Source organism: Anser brachyrhynchus (genome assembly GCF_964034855.1).
Source record: "Anser brachyrhynchus genome assembly, chromosome: 22".
Taxonomy (NCBI): domain Eukaryota; kingdom Metazoa; phylum Chordata; class Aves; order Anseriformes; family Anatidae; genus Anser; species Anser brachyrhynchus.
Window position 1 is genome coordinate 4,104,298 of NC_137715.1, and position 19,170 is coordinate 4,123,467.

Sequence of the window (19,170 nt, forward strand, 5' to 3'; positions counted from 1 at the left end):
GAGCGCGGTCCCGGGGCCGCTCTCCGCCTCCCCCCCAGCCCCCCGGCCCTGTCCGCACCCGCAGCGCGGCCGCTCGCCGCCGCTCCAGCGCCGCCTGCCTGCGCCGCGCCTCCCAGTGGAAGGCCGCCATGGCGGCGGCGGGGAGCGCCTAGCAACAGACGCGTCACGAGCCCCGCTCGCTCGTTCGGCTGCGCTGATTGGTTCCCCCCCACTTCCCACGCGCGCGGCTCAACGGAGGGTGGGCGGGGCTTAGGTTGGCCGTGGGGGTGTGGTCAGCCGCGGGAGTGCAGCGTGGAGGACCACCCTCTCTCTATGGTCAGTGTGGGTGCGGGGCGTTCTAGCACGCCCGCCTCTCTCTCTATGGTCGGTGTGGGCACGCCCAATGCGGCACCGCCTCCCGGCTTCCGGCGCGGCCCGGATGCGGAAGTGGTGGCGGCGGCGGTGAGGGGGTAGTGATGGCGGACCTGGTGGCGCTGGAGGAGCTCGCCAAGCTCGAGTACCTGTCGCTGGTCTCCAAGGTGTGCACGGAGCTGGACAACCACCTGGGCATCAACGACAAGGACTTGGGTAAGCGGGGCCGAGGAGGCTGCGGGAAGGACGCTGCGGCTGGGCCTGGCGCCGCCATGTAAACAAATGTCCGGGAACCCCAGCGTCAGGGGCTGGAAGGGGCCTGAGAGAGCGCCTGGTCCAGGCCCCCTGCCAGAGCAGGAGCGCCTGGGTCAGGTCCTACAGGGTTTTGGATGTCTCCAGCGAAGGAGACCCCACAACCCCCCGAGCGGCCTCTTCCAGGGCTCTGCCACCCTCACTGTCAAAAAGCTTTGTCTTATATTTAAGGGGAACCTCCTCTGTTCCAGCCTGCGCCCGCTGCCCCTTGTCTTATCATTGGGTGTGTTGGGGTTTAACCCGGCCGGTAGCTCAGCACCGCACAGCCGGTGGCTCACCCTCCTCCCTGCCTCTGTGGGATGGGGGAGAGAAACGGGAAAATGAAGCCTGTGGGTTGAGATAGAGACAGTTTATTAAGACAGGAAAAAAATAATAATAATGATAATAGTACTACTAATAATAATGTGTACAAAACAAGCGATGCACAATGCAGTTGCTCACTACCCACTGACCGATGCCCAGCCTATCCCTGAGCAGCCGGCCCCCCACCCCGGCTAGCCACCTCTGTATATTGTTTAGCACGACGTCAGATGGTATGGAATACCCCTTTGGCCAGTTTGGGTCAGCTGTCCTGGGTCTGTCCCCTCCCAGCTCCCGCTGCACCCCCAGCCTGCCTGCTGGCAGGATGGAGCACGAAGCTGGAAAGCCCTTGGCTTAGTGCAAGCACTGCTCTGCAACAATTAAAACATCAGCATGTTACCAACGCTCTTCTCGTCCTAATCCAAAACGTAGCACCCTACCAGCTACTAGGTATTAACTGTATCCTAGCTGAAACCAGAATAGTGTCACCAAGAAGAGCCTGGCTCCGTCCTCCTGACGCTCATCCTTTACGTATTTATAAACATTAATGAGGTCACCCCTCAGTCTCCTCTTCTCCCGGCTAAAGAGCCCCAGCTCCCTTGGCTTTTCCTTGTACAGGAGATGCTCCACTCCCTTAATCATCCTCGTGGCTCTGTGCTGCGCTCTCTCAAGCAGTTCCCTGTCCCTCTTGAACTGAGGGGCCCAGAACCGGACACAATATTCCAGATGCCACAGAACAATTTTTGCCCTGCTGTTTGTACTCTAACGCCGCCTTCCGATCCTGTGCTCTGATTTACTTTCTGCTTCTTCTCCGCAGCCGAGTTTGTCATAAGCCTTGCTGAGAAAAACACTACGTTTGACGCGTTCAAAGCTGTTCTTCTGAAGAATGGCGCTGAGTTCACAGTAAGTGAGATCTGGAAACTCATAGTCTTTGTGAAGCCTCCTGTTGAGGACTTGAACTGTTTACTGTCTTGTTTAGCATATAAAATATGGAAGAAACAAGTTTTCACAGAGTTAAATGTTAGCTTAAAGCATTTTGTGGTACTTAGATGCGGGGTTAATGAGTTTCTCAGAAGCTACTGTACTTGGCTTAAATAAGTAACTTAAAGAATAAGTAGAACAATCACTTAAATTGATTTATCTTGATCACTTTCAGATTCATGTTATATCATTTTTGGGTGTAAGTAAAGTCTAGCAACGTTTTTTAAAGAGAACATCTTAAGAGTTGAGCCTTTTTTGCCCTATTTACCACTATTTTGTGCTTTGTAAGAATGACCAAAAGTAACGCAGGCACTTCTTAAACTATCGTGTTAAATTTTGCAGGATTCCCTTATTAGTAATTTGCTCCGTCTCATACAGACAATGCGGCCTCCATCAAAACCATCTACAAGTAAAGGTGTGTGTACTCTTGTCCCTTTCATCAGTTAGATGTAAAAAAGAAAAAACAGCTACAAAAACCAACATAATTCCTAGTCTTTCGTATTTTTTAGCCATATTGCGTGAGCTCGATGTAGTACATATTCTAATGTTATAAGTCAAGATCTTCATATGCTTCTGTTGCATGTGGAAGACTCTGTTAGTAGTGGTGGATTAGCAAAGCTGTTCAGATACAAAAAAGCATACTGAGCGCACTGCTCAGACTGTTTAGGATTTCACAGATTCATGCATTGTAGGAAAATACCATCATCTTCGAAGAGAATCTCTGTAAAATCTGTATCTAACTTTGTATTCAGATGAAAGTTAAACTTTACATTTGATTACAGAAAAGCTGGCGATAGATCATTTTGGACCTTCTAATTTTTTTTTGCTTGTTTGTTTTATTAACCTCAAAATCAGAGGCCGTTGTCAAACCCAAATCAGAAAAGGAAAGGCTGAAGGAGTTGTTTCCGGCTCTTTGCAGGCCAGACAATCCCAACATCAGGGTAAGACCATAATTCCATTTTTCTCTCATGTCTCATCTTTTTTTTTTTTTTAACTTGCATTCTTTCTGAATAGAAATGTGTGAGATTGTCCGTTCTGTAGATTAATTCTCTGCGACAGACTTTTTATAAGCCTTTGTACAGAATGATTCTCTGTTCTTGCAGAATATGCTGGATGAGGATGATGTGAAAGTGGCAGCTGATGCGCTTAAAGAACTTGAAGCTCTAATGCCTAGCGCAGACAGGCAAGGCAAACAAAGGAACAGTGACCACCGGTATGGTTCTAGAATATCTTTGAGGGATGGATATTGGCAATTAATATTGCCTGCTTGCTCTGTTCTTACGTGCAAATATGTGATGTTGGTTTGTTAGGACAAAGAAGAAGAGGAGGAGCCGAAGCCGTAGCAGGGACAGGAGACGAAGGCACAGATCTCGCTCTAGGTCTCGTTCTAGGACTCGGGATAGGAACAGGGGAAAATCCAGATACCGCTCACGGAGCAGGAGTCGGAGTCCTAGCAGGGACCGTAGGGATCGAGAGAAGTATCTCGAGAAGGGCAATGAGAGATGGAGGGACAAGCACGTAGACCGTCCACCGCCTGAGGAGCCTTCCATCGGAGACATTTATAATGGGAAAGTCACGAGTATAATGCAGTTTGGATGCTTTGTGCAGCTGGAAGGTCTAAGGTATGTTGTGATGTTCACAGCAAATCTGGTACTACATCGGTGTTCTGTTTTCTGCTAGCGTCTTAAAAAGATGATGCGATAATAAAGCGTGCTGAGTTTTGAGGCCAGAATGAAGATCTGTTTCAGCAAAATAAGTCTGACAGCAGATAATGTTCTCCTTAGGAAAAAAAACAGTTTATGAATGTACACAATTAGTTGACAACAAAATACTTTAATCTAGACTTTGAATGATCTAAAGGACTGCATGAGTAATAATGTTCAATGTCATACGTTCCTCTGTTTCATCGACAGGAAGCGTTGGGAGGGCTTGGTCCACATCTCAGAGCTTCGAAGAGAAGGACGGGTTGCCAATGTTGCCGATGTTGTGAGCAAAGGACAAAGAGTAAAAGTCAAAGTGTTATCCTTTACTGGATCCAAAACCAGCCTGAGCATGAAGGTATAGAATGTGTTCTGTGGTACTTGGCATCACGTAATCTCTATTCTATTTTTTTTTTAAGATTATACACTGATTATCTTACATTACTGAAAACTAATACGTAACCGTTCAAGTCAGAGTTAAAAGTATGAGTTACAGTTCTAAGTGATCTATTACTTTTTACTCATTTTCCTTAGGTTCTTTTTTGCATGTTTCCGGTGTAGTAGTACTAACAGGATTTTGTGACTTGTCACTTAGCGAAGTGACAGGTCAAACCTCAGGCAGTTGCTATGCTTGGCTTCCTTTTTCCGTAGGACAGAAGCATTTCATTTTGAACGAAATCACTGCAATTGCCAAGGCAGAGTGTCCCAGGCTTTGGGATGTACTCACCTCATAATACTATAAAAATAAAACCATGCAAAATAGCATTTTTTTTTATGTATTGGCTGTCATTGGTAGTATTCTCTCTGAGAAACACACTCTGTGTTTTCGTTTGTGTTAGAGGAATTGTTGGTGTTAATAGACAATGAAAAGTGAAATGTAGGTAGAGCTGATTAATTAATCGATCTGATGTAGGATGTTGATCAAGATACTGGGGAAGACTTGAATCCAAACCGGAGAAGGAACCTGGTTGGAGAAACCAATGAAGAAACTTCCATGAGAAACCCAGACAGACCCAGCCACCTGTCCCTGGTGAATGCCCCGGAGGTGGAGGATGATACCCTGGAACGGAAACGCCTTACTCGAATTTCAGACCCAGAGAAATGGGAAATAAAACAGGTCTGTTTTGTATTGAGGGGAAATAGGGTGCCACTCAGTAAAATTGTTAGGGAGTTTTGTGGACTAGAATACAGCTCCTTGCTTGTTTCTTTCACTTAGTCCTTATCTAAATTGCTGCCTTCTTGTGAACTGGGACTTTTAGCTTAGTTCTGACTCTGAAGTTAGCTCTGCTTTGACCAGGAGGCTGGACCAAGTTGTCTCCAGAGATCACTGCGAGTTGGGGCATCCCTGTCTAGTGATACTTGGTTATCAGTGCAGTCCTGTAAGCCAGCTATCTCATGCTGATGGTATTTAGAGTAACAAAAAGACTATTTGTTCAGAGACTGGATGACTTGGGGAGATGTGTGCCGGAATGCAGGACCATTCCTTTCTCTTGAAATCTGAACATTCCTTTGTTCCTGATATACAAGTCTGGTAATATCATTAGAACTGAGGCATCATGGGCGTAAGCTGTGTTCATTCTTTGGTGTAAATTCATGTTTTATTCATTCTGTTCTCAGATGATTGCAGCTAATGTGCTTTCTAAGGAAGAGTTTCCTGACTTTGATGAGGAGACTGGGATTCTTCCTAAAGTTGATGATGAAGAAGGTAGTATTTCCGAGTAGTCTTACGGTTGTATATGCTTTCTGTTTCTGGACATGTTTTGTTTCAGAAAGAGAGTGGATGTGAAACAAGTCACAATTTCTTAAACACTTGGAACTGGGATTGCTCCAGCCATATTGTTAGTGACCTTTGGATATGCATCAAATATCTGTGTGTTATTTTTATATGGTGTTTTCATTTTTAACACTGGCTAATTATGTGATAATTGAGAATACACAGGAAGCACTATTTGAAGAGGTACTGTTGTTACTGTGTAGCTGAAAGAAGGTGCTTAACTTTCTATTAAAGTTGTCGCTTCTGGATTTTAGATGAGGATCTTGAGATTGAGTTAGTTGAAGAAGAGCCACCATTCCTTCGAGGTCATACTAAACAAAGTATGGATATGAGTCCCATCAAAATAGTAAAGGTAAGAGATTTCCAAGACTAAAGACAGTATACTTGATGTAATCAAATAAATGTTTGGGAATTTAATAACTAATTTTCCACTTAGATGTTTTCGTAGAGCCCTGAAAAATGTTATCACTGAACTCAAGATCTATTCTTTAAAAGGAGTCGTGTTCTTATTTAGCTGGTGACAGTGAAATAGAGCAATAGAACCAAAATGTACATATGCCTGCAGCGGCAACCATTTAACGTGTGTTAGAACACACCTTTTCTGTTCTGCTTATTCTTACCTTTTGGAAGTACGAGGTGGTAAAGAAATAATTGGTTTTTGTTGGTAGTGTCCATTATCCTTCTGACTGGACTGGGTAAGGAAGCTCTGTATTAGCCATGACTAATTGAGGTTCATGAGATTGGGCCAGTGGAAATATTCTAGAATTCAAATACATAAAATATTAGCAAGTCTCTCAAAGCTTTTTCAGCAGAGACTTCAAAAGGACAGTGGTGACAGAAAAATAATTTAATTTGAAACATTGGGAGTACTTGAGATCTTAACTTTTTTTTCTTGTTTTTTCAGAATCCGGATGGTTCCTTGTCCCAGGCTGCAATGATGCAGAGTGCTTTAGCTAAAGAAAGACGAGAACTTAAACAAGCACAAAGAGAAGCAGAGATGGATTCTATTCCCATGGGTCTCAACACACACTGGGTGGATCCTCTCCCTGATGGTATGCCTGAACACATCTAAATATGAACTGTGCATTTTTTGTGGTAACTGAGCAACTCAGGAGAAATACCATAATGCCTAGCTCATGGTAACGTGTTTTTATGCCTCACTTTAAAAGTGAGACAAAGAAGAAATTTGTCGTTGCTGATGCGAAATAGAAGTGTCAAGGGAACATGCAGGTATATCCTGGTATCCATCAAGATACATTACCAAAAAGCAAGATGGATGGCAAAGCAGTTTTTTTTTTTTTACATGGAAATTAGTGTAATAGAGGTAACGTACGTGTAGGAACTTAGAAAATACATAAACTTAAATGCACAAGGAAAGTGTAAAAGGCAAGGATAATGGAGTGTTAGGATCAGGATCGCTGGGATCTGTGCTGCACGAACCTAATGTGATGATGAAATTGTTTCTTTTCTAGTGGATGGAAGACAAATAGCTGCAAACATGCGAGGTATTGGGATGATGCCCAATGATATCCCAGAGTGGAAGAAACATGCATTTGGTGGCAACAAAGCCTCTTATGGTAAGAAGACACAGCTTTCTATCATTGAGCAGAGAGAGAGTCTCCCAATCTTCAGACTGAAGGAGCAGCTGATACAAGTAAGACTCTTGAAATGTCATTCTTGTTTGAACAAGCAGTAATTTAATATAAATACTGTTTCAGCCTGTTAACAGATGAATAGCCACTTGATAATTTTAAGTGTGGAACTGTAGCTTAGAATAATTATTTTAAAGGACTACATGTGTGTTTGTATATTTTAGTAAAGCTCCAGGTATTTGTTAATGTAAATCAAAATTGAAACTGGGATCACGTGGGCAAAGGAGTGAGTCAGCTAAGTGATTGAGCAGTTTGCTGGCTTGGTCAGTAAGAATGTTTGTATCATTTTGGTATGGGTCAGCTGGAGGAAGAGCAGTAGGTACTCAGTCTAGTCTGAACTGTACTTTGTTGATTCTTGTTTGTTCTCAGTTTTTTTACACTTAATTTTAATAAGTGTATCTGTTATGACCTTTTTTAGGCTGTGCATGACAACCAGATTCTGATTGTTATTGGAGAGACGGGGTCTGGGAAGACAACCCAGATTACCCAATACCTGGCTGAGGCGGGATATACATCAAGAGGAAAGATCGGATGTACTCAGCCTCGCAGAGTGGCTGCAATGTCTGTTGCAAAGAGGGTGTCAGAGGAGTTCGGTTGCTGTTTGGGACAAGAGGTGAGTTGTTGTCCATGTTGAAGAATGTGCCAGAATAAGCATGGAGAAAAGTAGGAAAAATCAGTGCTGGAGCTAGTTTATTTGTTCATGTCCACACGTCTGTTCCCATGTAGGCTGTAAAAATGATCTGTCAGAATAATCAAACTGGGAATTAATGGTGCTAATAACTTAATTCTGTAGATTCAGTTGTGATGTGAAAAGAGAACGTTGTTTTCTATTCAACTCTTTTTTTCTAGGTTGGCTACACCATTCGATTTGAAGACTGCACTAGCCCTGAAACTGTCATCAAATACATGACGGATGGTATGTTACTGAGGGAGTGCTTGATAGATCCTGATCTGACCCAGTATGCCATTATCATGCTGGATGAAGCCCATGAGAGGACAATTCATACAGATGTGCTCTTTGGACTCCTGAAGAAGGTAATGTAGCATTTGATTTTTATTTCTGTGGTGTCCTCGGTATGCTGTGTATGGGTAGGAGCCCCTCAGGAGAGGCAAGGTCACACGAGTCAAGCTCATTCATGTTTTCCAAGAGTCTCTTCAGGAGCAAAGCAAATATTCCTAAGGATCTGTAGTACAGATTTTCATAAAATGAGCCTCTGCGTGAAGATAAATCAAGCAAAATTCACAGAAACAATGAGCTTTGGCACTCCAGAATGCTCATAATGATGGATGAGCAGAGGAGTGTTCTTGCTTTGCTCTTCCTTCTCTGACAAAGGCTTTCTTTGATAGGTGCTGCCGAGAAAGGTTTGAAATGTGACCTTAGTGGTTGATTGTTTGAAATTATGGATGCTGGAATGAGCTGCCTGTTTTACTTGTAGAGGTTTTGGAATCTGTCAAAATGCCTGATATAGCTGGTCATAATTCTTTTTGTAATGTGAAGTATTGCTTCGACTGAAGTCAAATGCTATATATTAATAGTCCCAAAGACAGTAAATGACCAGAGAACTTTATTTCCTCCTATAGACGGTGCAGAAACGGCAGGATATGAAGTTGATAGTGACGTCAGCAACACTGGATGCTGTGAAATTCTCTCAGTATTTCTACGAAGCTCCAATCTTCACAATTCCTGGCAGAACATACCCAGTAGAAATCCTGTACACAAAAGAGCCAGAGACGGATTATTTGGATGCTAGCCTGATTACAGTAATGCAGATCCACTTAACAGAGCCACCAGGTGAGTGGAGAATAGTGAATCAGGGATGGTGAATCTAGGGTGATTGGTAATTCAGGGACTCTAATACCTAAGAGTGAGGTCTTTTTGAGTCACTGATCGTGTGTCAGAAGCAGGAGTAAAATAGGACTTTTGGCACTGTTGCTGCTGGCTAGAAGTTGTTGTCCAGGTGCTAGTGAAAGTGGGGATCTCTGTTTTAAATGGAAAAGGTGAGGGCTGGTTATGCAGGAGCTGTACTGAGCAGAATTGATTCTGTGTGTGTTTTACTTCTGTGTAGGTGACATTTTGGTGTTTCTAACTGGTCAGGAAGAGATTGACACTGCCTGTGAGATCCTCTATGAGAGGATGAAATCTCTTGGACCTGATGTTCCAGAGTTAATTATCCTGCCAGTATATTCAGCCTTACCCAGTGAAATGCAAACCAGGATCTTTGACCCAGCCCCACCAGGAAGCAGAAAGGTAACTTCAGCTAAGTGTGGCTTCATCTTGTGCTGATTTTTTTTTCTTAGTACTTCTCATTCTGTTAGTTACCACTTCAGACAAAGTGGGGTAGTTCCGAAGAAAAAGACAGCTAATGAATACCTAGAGATACAGTCTGAGGAAGTGTCCTCTGTAAATATGGACTGTGTTTGAATGATAGGCAGAAATTTTCCCTGAAATCATTGCAGTCTGTGTACAAACTTACAATGGTCTTCCATCTGCTTTTAATTGCAAATTTTGTTATGCTCTCTTCTCATACTGTCCAAATCTAAAACAAAGGTAGATGTTTAACACCTGTCCATTCTTGACTGTAGATAACTTTTTGCTGTTCCTCAGTTCCTGAGTACATTTCTCCTTTTAATGTTAAATGATTGGAGTTGCATCTACAGCAAACTGATTATATCACGTAGGATGGATTATTCAAGTTGAGCAGCCTGGTTGGCTTGCCAGCCAAACACAGCACTGGTTACTGAATCACTGTTGCTTGCAGGTTGTCATTGCCACCAACATTGCTGAGACGTCGCTTACTATTGATGGAATATATTATGTGGTCGATCCTGGCTTTGTGAAGCAGAAAGTTTACAACTCCAAGACTGGAATCGACCAGCTGGTTGTTACACCAATTTCACAGGTAAGCATTCTGTATTTGACGCTTTTTTTTCCTGCTCCTAGCACGTATCTTGATGATGTCCAAGCAAATGGAAACAAAGTAAGGCAATTGAGATTCCTTGAGGCCATATGAAGGAACACGTACTTTCCTTGGTTGGATTGGAAATCTATTTTTCTATTAATACAAATAAAATCGTGAATAATTAATCATTTGATTTGGCTTGTTTTCAACTGTACTTGTTTACACGTGTTCACTGAGATGCTTTTCTTTATCTTTAGGCTCAAGCAAAGCAGCGAGCAGGAAGAGCTGGGAGAACAGGGCCAGGAAAATGCTACAGGCTATATACAGAGCGTGCCTATCGAGATGAAATGCTAACCACCAATGTGCCTGAAATCCAGAGAACAAACTTGGCCAGTACAGTACTCTCCCTGAAGGTGGGCATTTCTCTGACTTTTGGCAAGCCAGCCTGATCGTAAGCCTTTCAATAAATCAGTCTGTCTTTATTAACCTCAGATCCTTCTAGTGAACAGAGGTATTTTGAAAGGGAGACTGCATCACATGCAGTTCTTAGGCACTGAGCTTGCTCCTGCATTTTTCTGTTGAGGATTTTAGTGTTGGATATCCACCTAAATTACAAGTCTTAGCTGCGCAGAACAGTTAGTTGCAAGGGACTTGAAATACAGGAAACCTATCAGCAGTATGCATTTCTTGTGTAAGGTATGTTTATGTTAAACATGAACAGATCAAATACATTGTTTTAAGAGTGGGTTTTGATCCCCAAAGATACACATCTTCCAAGCATATATCATGCTTCTGAGTGCCCACAAACTGGACCTTAACTCAATACACAGAAGTTGGGGAAGTTGCTGTCTTTCCCCTCTTCTGGGAAAGGGGAAGGCTGGAGACATACTTAATGTCCTTTGAGGCTGTCATGTCACACTTATTTACAAGGCAGGAAGTCCTCAAAACCATCATTGAACTTACATGTTGCCTAGATGGAATTATTTTGCTTGGAAGAGATACCGAAGTACCAGTACCGAAGAAACAAACTAGAAAACTGAATGATAGGTGAAAGTCACAGGCCAGTGCAGGTTATCTGAAGTGTTGAGTTCAGTGTCTTCTTTCTCCTCGGTGTTGTAACTTGGTTGTTCTCACTTTCCTCTGTTCAGGCCATGGGCATCAACGATTTGCTCTCTTTTGACTTTATGGATGCTCCCCCAATGGAAACTCTCATAACTGCCATGGAGCAGCTGTATACTCTGGGAGCTCTGGATGACGAAGGACTTCTCACTCGACTTGGGCGCAGGGTAGGCTAAATAGAATGCTTCATAGTGCTGATGGGGTTGCAAGTGTTTAGAGGATGTTTAGGTAGTTATGTATCTTCTTTAGGTAGTTTAGGATGTTTAGGTAGTTATTTATCTTCTGCTTTTTAAAGAGCAGATATTACTTATCTAATAAAAGCAAACTTATTTGTAAAATGTCTAAAATAATCCCTTGTAAGTATTGGGATATCCTTGTGAGTGTATGTAATTTGTTTCATGTTGATTAAAGTTATTCTGAGTGAAGCACACGGTTTTGATAAGAAAGCACGGAAGAAAGGGCTTTCCTCTCTTGCAGAGGGAACTCGGAATTTTTCTGAGGCTTTGCAAGGTACCCTGAAACAGCTTTCTTGCAGATGGCAGAATTCCCCTTGGAGCCCATGTTGTGCAAGATGTTGATCATGTCCGTACATCTGGGATGCAGCGAGGAAATGCTGACAATAGTCTCCATGCTGTCTGTACAGAATGTGTTCTACAGGCCAAAGGTAAGGAGTGCAGCCAAGAATTGTTACAGTTTGTGTGTTTTCTGTTGCCTGCCTCAGGTCTTAAGGAGTGAGCATATTTACCCAAATAAACCTGTTAGACTGTTGGTTCATACATTACATATCTGATGTACCTTTTAGATAAACACCTTGTAGCTGTGGATGTTGGTAGTTTCTTTGCAAATGGGAAGGTGAAAGTTGGAAGTCTGGCATTCTCTTTCTTCTTTCTTTCTTTCAAGTCAACAAGCAGCAGATTGTGCTGTGGTAGTATTCTTTCACGGCAGACTCTTCTTGAAACCATTATTTCTTCATTATGATGGCCTGCTGCAACTTAGAGCAAAATTGAAATTAACAGACTATGTAATTGCAGTGTCTGATTAACATTTTATGAGCAGATTGGACAAGCGAGGAGGGACGGAGGGGTCAAAGCTACTGCTTCAGTACCTTTGATGGTTAGTCATTGAGGTTGCTTCAAAAGCAATAAAACTGCCTAGTTTGATTCACGCTTGCATTGCCTACAGTATAAGTGATTAGTTTCCTTTGAAGCCCTCTTTCAAGATGAGGGGCAGAAATTGAATAAAATGAGGAGAGGGGGGAAAAAAAAAATTCATCTTTCCTGATCAGGTCCTTGTCACCTGTGAGAGTCGTCAGGGGAGCCTACAGCAAGTCTGTCTTCAGCAAGGGCAGTTCTAGGCTTTCCTGTCATACGAGCATAGGTTTGGCTTATTGAGAGCTGTCCCAGTGACACTTAGATACTCCCCAGTAATCCTTAGTAATTCACCACTCAATTTTGTGTCTTCCCCATTTTATATCATCTGTTTCTTGGTTGCCTTAAAATAGCATGGTATGGGTGATGAGGAGTCCTTCATGTTGCACAAGGATTGCCTCTAAGATGTTGGTGTCTGATGGATGCATACTTTATGTGTTAGGATAAACAAGCACTTGCTGATCAAAAGAAAGCCAAGTTCCATCAGACAGAAGGAGACCACCTCACTCTGCTGGCTGTCTACAATTCCTGGAAGAACAATAAGTTTTCAAATCCCTGGTGCTATGAAAATTTTATCCAAGCCCGGTCCTTACGCAGGGCACAGGACATCCGCAAGCAGATGTTGGGCATTATGGACAGGTGAGCACATCCGAAAGGATGAGTACTGACTGTTTGCTTAGTATTCTTACACCACAGTAGCTAAACAAAATTTGTTAGTCTGATGTTAGTAGCTCTACCTGAATATGGAGAACTCAAATTTTTTTTTTTCTCCCGAACTCTTCTCTGGCAGACACAAGCTGGATGTGGTGTCCTGTGGCAAGGCAACGGTTCGAGTCCAGAAGGCCATCTGCAGCGGCTTCTTCCGAAATGCTGCAAAGAAGGATCCCCAGGAGGGTTATCGGACACTCATTGATCAACAGGTGGTCTATATCCACCCATCCAGTGCTCTCTTCAACAGACAGCCGGAATGGTAAGGGAGGGCTTGTTACGTAATTTTCTGTTTCAGTTCAGACTTTATAACTGAAAAGCCGATGGTGTGCGCTATTTGTAGAATGCAGACTGAAGTATAGGCTGCTGACTTCTCAGCAATGAGCAGAGTGAGAAAAGTTTCAAGTCTGCTTTTGGCTCTTTCTACTGCTAAAATCTGTGCCTGTGCAGATGTGAGACTCACTTTTAAAACCAAGGCTGGGACTGAAGCCTTATGATTGTGTTCCTGTCTTGTGGAATTGAGTTTCAGTGTTGAAACGTTGAATGTTGAGAGAGAGAATGAATTGTTTTAAACAGAAGAGAGCAGCTTTATGCTGAAGAGTAGGTGTGAGGTAGGAGAGGAAAAAGATGATGACTCTTCTGGATAGTTCTTTTATAGCCTGCATCAGAGCTCATAAGGAGTCTTATGCTGAATAAGGGAAGAATCAGAGAGAAAAGGGTGAGCTTAGATACTGCAGCCCTTGCCATGCCTCTTCTTGTTTGGAAATACTAATATCCCAAGTTGCTCTCTTTTCACAGGGTGGTGTATCATGAGCTAGTGCTGACCACCAAGGAGTACATGCGTGAAGTGACAACTATTGATCCACGCTGGCTGGTGGAATTTGCACCAGCGTTCTTCAAGGTTTCTGATCCAACCAAACTGAGCAAACAGAAAAAGCAGCAGCGGCTTGAACCCCTCTACAATCGCTATGAGGAGCCCAACGCTTGGAGGATATCGCGTGCATTCAGACGGCGATGAGCCTAGTTCCCCCCCCAGACTGTTACTGGTTTTATATTTGTGGGACTGTCATTTCGCAGTGTTGAATGTTTCTTTTGGGACTCTTGCAGTTGAGGCTTACCTACAAAATGAGAAGTATTTTCAGAGCAGAAGCACAAGGGGGCGATGCTTGCTTATGTCAGTTGCCCCTCAGATTCTCCAGCTGCATGACAAATGTCCTGGGACTCCTCAGTGTATTGCATCATTTCAGGAATGGTTCTTGAAACACTTTTTTAGTCGTTCTCCTTTTTTAGAGAGAAAATCTTAAGACTCAGAAATCTGGGCACTGAGCAGAACAACAACAAAAAGACAGTGATTAAGAAATAGTGGTTCACCGACCTAACTGCTCTGAATGACCAAATAAAAATTTGTTTCTTTACCCTGCTAAAAGGGATTTATTTCAATTTATGCTCTTGGACAGTGGCTGTTTTCTGTGAGGTGCTTATCCTCATTTTTTCCTATTTTATGCATTTTTCTGGTCACTGTAACTATTTGTCTCTTATGTAAGCCATCTGCAGTGAGATATTTAGTATCTGTGGCTTTGGAATAATACAGGAAAGATCCCTTGAAACCCGGCTAGAATGTCTGTTATACTTGGACAATGGCACAGGTCAGACTGCAAGCCTTATCCTTCATCACCATCTCCTGTGTGCTGAAGGCTAGTATATCGAATGGTAATTAACCACATCCACTCTGCAGCACGGCTCTGTCTATGAACATAAGTGGTAACAGATGTTTAGACTTTCTCTACAATGTGTCATGTGTTTTATTTCCACTTACAATGCTTGGTGACATCACAACTGTTGTTTTTGTTTTTTTTTTTATAGAATGTTCTCTTACAGCTGAAATGTCTGTAAAACATGGTGTAACAGTTCCCTCTTGAAAAACAGATTTGACGATCCAGTGTGTTTTATCTCATGCTGAAGCTATGCGTAAATTATTTTTTTCTGTTGCAAACAGATGAAAATTATTTGACGCCGTAGCTGGAGATACCCAAATCTTTTTTTTTTTAATTTTCATTTTTTTTTCCCAAGTCTGGGACATTGTTAAAGTTATTGTTGAAATGAGTAGAATGAACTTGACAGGTCGTCTTCTACTCTACTTTGAAGAATGTGTCTCACTGAAAAGTAGATATATTGGAACTCTGTATCTATGTACAAAGGTGGGCAGGGATGCTGTATATAGCGTTTTATTATGTTGTATAAATACCCTGAGCTTTTCCTTGGTGTTACATATTTATAAAGTTAAATAGAATTAGAAACTTCGTAGGGTTGGAGACTCTTTAATTATGCCACTGTGCACACATAGTTGTCCTATTGAACATTCTTCCAAGCATGTTTTCCTTCTAAGAGCTCTGTAGCTGCTTCTGTTACTGTTTCTATGAAACTTTGCACTTAATTTTCAAAAACCAAATGAAGCATGTAAAAGAGAAAATGCAAATAGTGAGAGTCCCAGTTGGACAGCATATTTTGAGGTATTTCTGTTCCAAATTCATTTTGTATTTGCTTTTCTTGTGTAGCCTCTTTCTCACCTCGTGGTATGGCAAAATGCATCAACAGTTCCTTTGTTTTTTGACAATTAGTTTGTCAATAACATCTTTAAATTCATTTGCGGAAACTTTTGCGCGTGGATCTCAGCTGCTTCCTTGGGGAACACCCTACATCCAAAACTGAGCAGCTTTTTTAAAACACGTTTTATCCACCTATTACGTTCTGAAGCTTTTAAGCTTAACATGCTAATTACTGTTGGTGTGATTCTTTTTGGCTGGTTTATCTTGTATAATGGGAAAAAGATTCTGAAAACCTCAGAATACACTGTGTCATCCCAGCATAAAACCACAGGCATAATGCTTTCTTCTGGCAGTACTTGCATCAGCTGAATGGGTGTTTTAGCCCCTTGCTGGGAGAAAGTGTTTCTTGAGCAATGCTGGATGAGATGCTTGTATAAGCGCTTGCCAGTCTGCCCCTGCCTAAATGAACTGGATTATCTTAAATAGTGTGAGCTGTAGATTTTCTGGCTCGTTTTCACTGTCCTGAGTTAGCACACGAGAACTGATAACAAAAGTTTCCTATCTAAAGCCAAAAATTCTGCCGGCAGAGGCCATAAGTCTAGCTCGGAATGTTTTTTTGGAGGTGTTATGTCAGCATAAGTGCTAAAAATTTCCTGGGTGATAGAAGTATGTATGTGCATGCAATTTCTGCACGTGTCCCTTTGTCAGCACTAAGTAGCCTCCTTGCCATTAGCAGCTCTTGTGCTGCAGCTTGTGCTGGGGGGGGGTGGAAACTTCTCTAAACGTGGCGGGAGGGGATGTGCTTGCCCTGTCTCCAGTTTCATTTCTGCCAGCAACAGCAGCAGCTACAGCCCCTGCGAGGTCCTCCAGCTCCTGGTAATATTTGGTTAAGGTGCTGAAAAGAGGCTCGAGCTGCAATTCTGGGCGAAAGCTTTGGCTGCCCAAGCGCTAGGGTTTATCTTATACCTGCTGGCAGAGAACAAGCTAGCAGGAAATTAGCTACAAGTAAACAGAGGGGGGAAAGGGAGAGAGTAGCTAAGCAAGAAATTAAGGATCATAACGAGTGCCCTTCCTACAAGAGGTAGGCAGACTGGCACCAGCCTTCAGGGGGAGGTAGGTGGAGGCTCTCACCTTGTGCTGATGAGCTGCCTCAAACTGTGGGTGCTTTTAGTTTACTTCAAATGATACACATAGATAACATATAAGTTTTAAAGCTTAGTTTTTCCTGGAAGACCAAGGAGATGTGTGAGCTGCTGAGTGGGTCCTCTGAGGAATTCTAAGCCACCCGTGAACCTCGCCACCCCGAACAACACGGGCTGGTGTAACACTTCATGCAAAGAGCACGGATGGAGCGCGGCTGGTTCCTGTCCCCTTCTGGTCCTCCGGGGTTTGGTGTGGTGTTCCTTGCCTAGACGGGGGCCCCATTCTGCTCGTGGGGCTGTGAATCTCTCCGAAGAGACAGAGCAAACAATACTTGGTTTTAAACTCCAGCGGCATGAGCTGTCGGCCAATTTCCGCGTGTTAGCTGCTCGTCACAAAGGATTCAGAGCAACAGAATGACTTAAACATCCATGTGTACACGCACACGCGCTCATACACATCCAAAACCAACCTTTTGCCCTTAATGCATGAAATATAAATATGATTTTTACAGCCGCCCCCCACGTGCTCCATCTGTTGGAGTAACTACCTTAACGTCATTAACGGGCTTGTTACCAGAGCCGGTGTGACAGCAACGTGCTGCTTGGACAATGGGGGGTTTGTTTTGGGGTAATTCGCTTTTCATGACACTTCTGTGACAATCGCAGAAGGCTGCGGTACTCGCCCGTTAGCAGTTCTGTGGAATTTTTCATTTATGAATGCATTGTTCCTTCAATCCAGCGGGGAATATAGTAAGCGAGGATCTGTTTTTAGCCGATGTGTGTTTTGTATGCGCGTGTTCTGCAGCCTCCATAAATCCTCGGGCCGGTCCGTCGGTGCCCGTGAGGTGCTGAAGCGGGGTGGTGCTGCTTTGTTTGGATTGAAAAGGATGGGGGAGTTCTCGTAGCTGGCAGGCCAGTGGGTCCGTCAAACACGGATCCGCTCTGCACGCTGCATGGAAAGGAGAGTTCAGTGGAATGGAGAAAAATCTCCTGTCTGCGCTCAGTAATAGTCCCCTTTTACCAGGAAAAGGTCGAGGAGGTGAGAGTGAATTGGCTCGTGATCGGTGGCAGATCCCGGCTGTTTCGGAGTGGGACCGTTAGTTCCCACCACCTGGGGCTGTTGCAGTGTCTGAAAAACCTGGTGGAAATCCAGCGTTAGACTTTCTTCAAGTTTAGGAAACAAAATCTATCGGGTGTCGAGAGAAGCCTGAGAAATTCTTGTGCCTCTCTTGCCTTTGCTCGGTTCTCTACCACGTCCATTTAAGACTTAAACGCGTATGTGCTGGAAGCTCCTGCTCTGCTCTACCCCTCTACCTCCCTGAAAAGCTGAGGTGCGCTCACAGCCACCCGGGGCGGGGGGTTTGGTTTTCACCTGAAGCACTTTGGACACAGGGTTTCTCTCCCTTCCCCTCTGGGCTGGGCTCACCTGCAAGCTCTGGGGCTCGCTGAGGGTTATCCTTGGCCGCTTCTGCAGCCAGGATTTAGGGTTTGAGGGGAAACCACCCGGCCGCCACCACCCACAGGACTGCAGGTTACCTGCTCGGCCCCACGCTGGCTTGCAAACGAGAGGGGGAAGGCAGGCTGGGGGGGGTGAAGCAGCCTCCCGCTGGTGCAGCCCCCGAGCCTGGCACAGGCAGGGGTCTGCCCTTCCCCAGAACAGCCCCCGAGGGACCCTCGCAAGGAGCAGAACCTGGGAGACCTCCCAGCAGCTCTGCAGGCACCAGCGGTCGGCGCAGGCACTCCTCGTCTCCGCTGAGATGCTCGTGAGGTTTGCTGTGCTGATTTCTTGCTGTTTTTCTCTTAACAGAAGTGGGAGGATTTCATAATTCCTCTGTTCCTGTTACATGTTCCTGCAAATGGGCTGAAAACGCTGTATCTGCCGGGCTGTTTTGTAACCATTTTTCCCTTTAATAACTCGAGATTTTTAATTCGTTTGTACTGGGATTTAATTTTTTTTTTTAACTATGTCAAAATCTTCAAGTAGATAGAAATCAGTTCAGTAGGTGCCACGTCAGCCAGTGGGACGTGCCTGGGTAACCCTGGCTGAGGGGAATCGGTCTGTCTGTCCGTCTGTCCTACAGGATCAAAGCAAAACGGGCAGCAGTGGCACTGCCTCCGAAGCAGGCGCGAAGCTAACGGAGGGAAATGGAAACAGGTGGCACCAGGCAGCAGCACAGCGGCCAACCTCCGAGGCACGTCGGGTGCCATTAGCTACTGCAGCTAACGAGCTCCCCCGTGATCCCTCCCTTCCTGCTGCTTTGCTTTCTCACCTGCTACCTGCCCCTATTTCCAGGAGGGCCAAGAGAACAGTTATTAATCCCCCGAGCAGAGCAAGCGGCAATCCCCCCGAGGTGCGTGGATATCCCTTGGTTCAGCCACTCTCTTGGGAGAGTGCAGCTCTGGAGGCTGGGCTCTGCTAAGGATTTTTTTGGGAGAGGAGCAGGTTGCATGTGGCTGTCCCTGGCTGCAGGGAGCAGGGGATGAAGGGGATTTTTTCCCCAAGTGAGGGGCACGCGGTGCTCTGGGGCAGCAAATTT

General features: G+C 44.2%; 1 protein-coding gene across 1 annotated transcript; it reads left to right on the forward strand.

Moving 5' to 3' along the window:
• Positions 1 to 302: 302 nt before the first annotated feature.
• DHX8 (DEAH-box helicase 8) lies at positions 303 to 15,242 on the forward strand. The gene is made up of 23 exons (XM_080565332.1): positions 303 to 567; positions 1,781 to 1,866; positions 2,287 to 2,359; positions 2,800 to 2,885; positions 3,048 to 3,157; positions 3,255 to 3,566; positions 3,858 to 4,002; positions 4,558 to 4,761; positions 5,262 to 5,349; positions 5,673 to 5,770; positions 6,323 to 6,470; positions 6,891 to 7,072; positions 7,489 to 7,683; positions 7,920 to 8,105; positions 8,652 to 8,862; positions 9,137 to 9,318; positions 9,830 to 9,970; positions 10,228 to 10,383; positions 11,119 to 11,256; positions 11,625 to 11,753; positions 12,680 to 12,876; positions 13,028 to 13,207; positions 13,744 to 15,242. The coding sequence occupies exons 1-23, from the start codon at positions 456 to 458 to the stop codon at positions 13,961 to 13,963; spliced, it is 3,579 nt and encodes a 1,192-aa protein (XP_080421458.1). The 5' UTR covers positions 303 to 455; the 3' UTR covers positions 13,964 to 15,242.
• The last annotated feature ends 3,928 nt before the right edge of the window (positions 15,243 to 19,170 follow it).

What these genes read in the sequence shown, in the direction of transcription:
- DHX8 (XM_080565332.1), top strand. Translation starts at nt 456, where the DNA reads ATGGCGGACCTGGTGGCGCTGGAGGAGCTCGCCAAGCTCGAGTACCTG. An exon ending in GTACAGTACTCTCCCTGAAG is followed by an intron (nt 10,384 to 11,118) that starts GTGGGCATTTCT and finishes TCCTCTGTTCAG; the next exon opens with GCCATGGGCATCAACGATTT. An exon ending in ATGTTGGGCATTATGGACAG is followed by an intron (nt 12,877 to 13,027) that starts GTGAGCACATCC and finishes CTTCTCTGGCAG; the next exon opens with ACACAAGCTGGATGTGGTGT.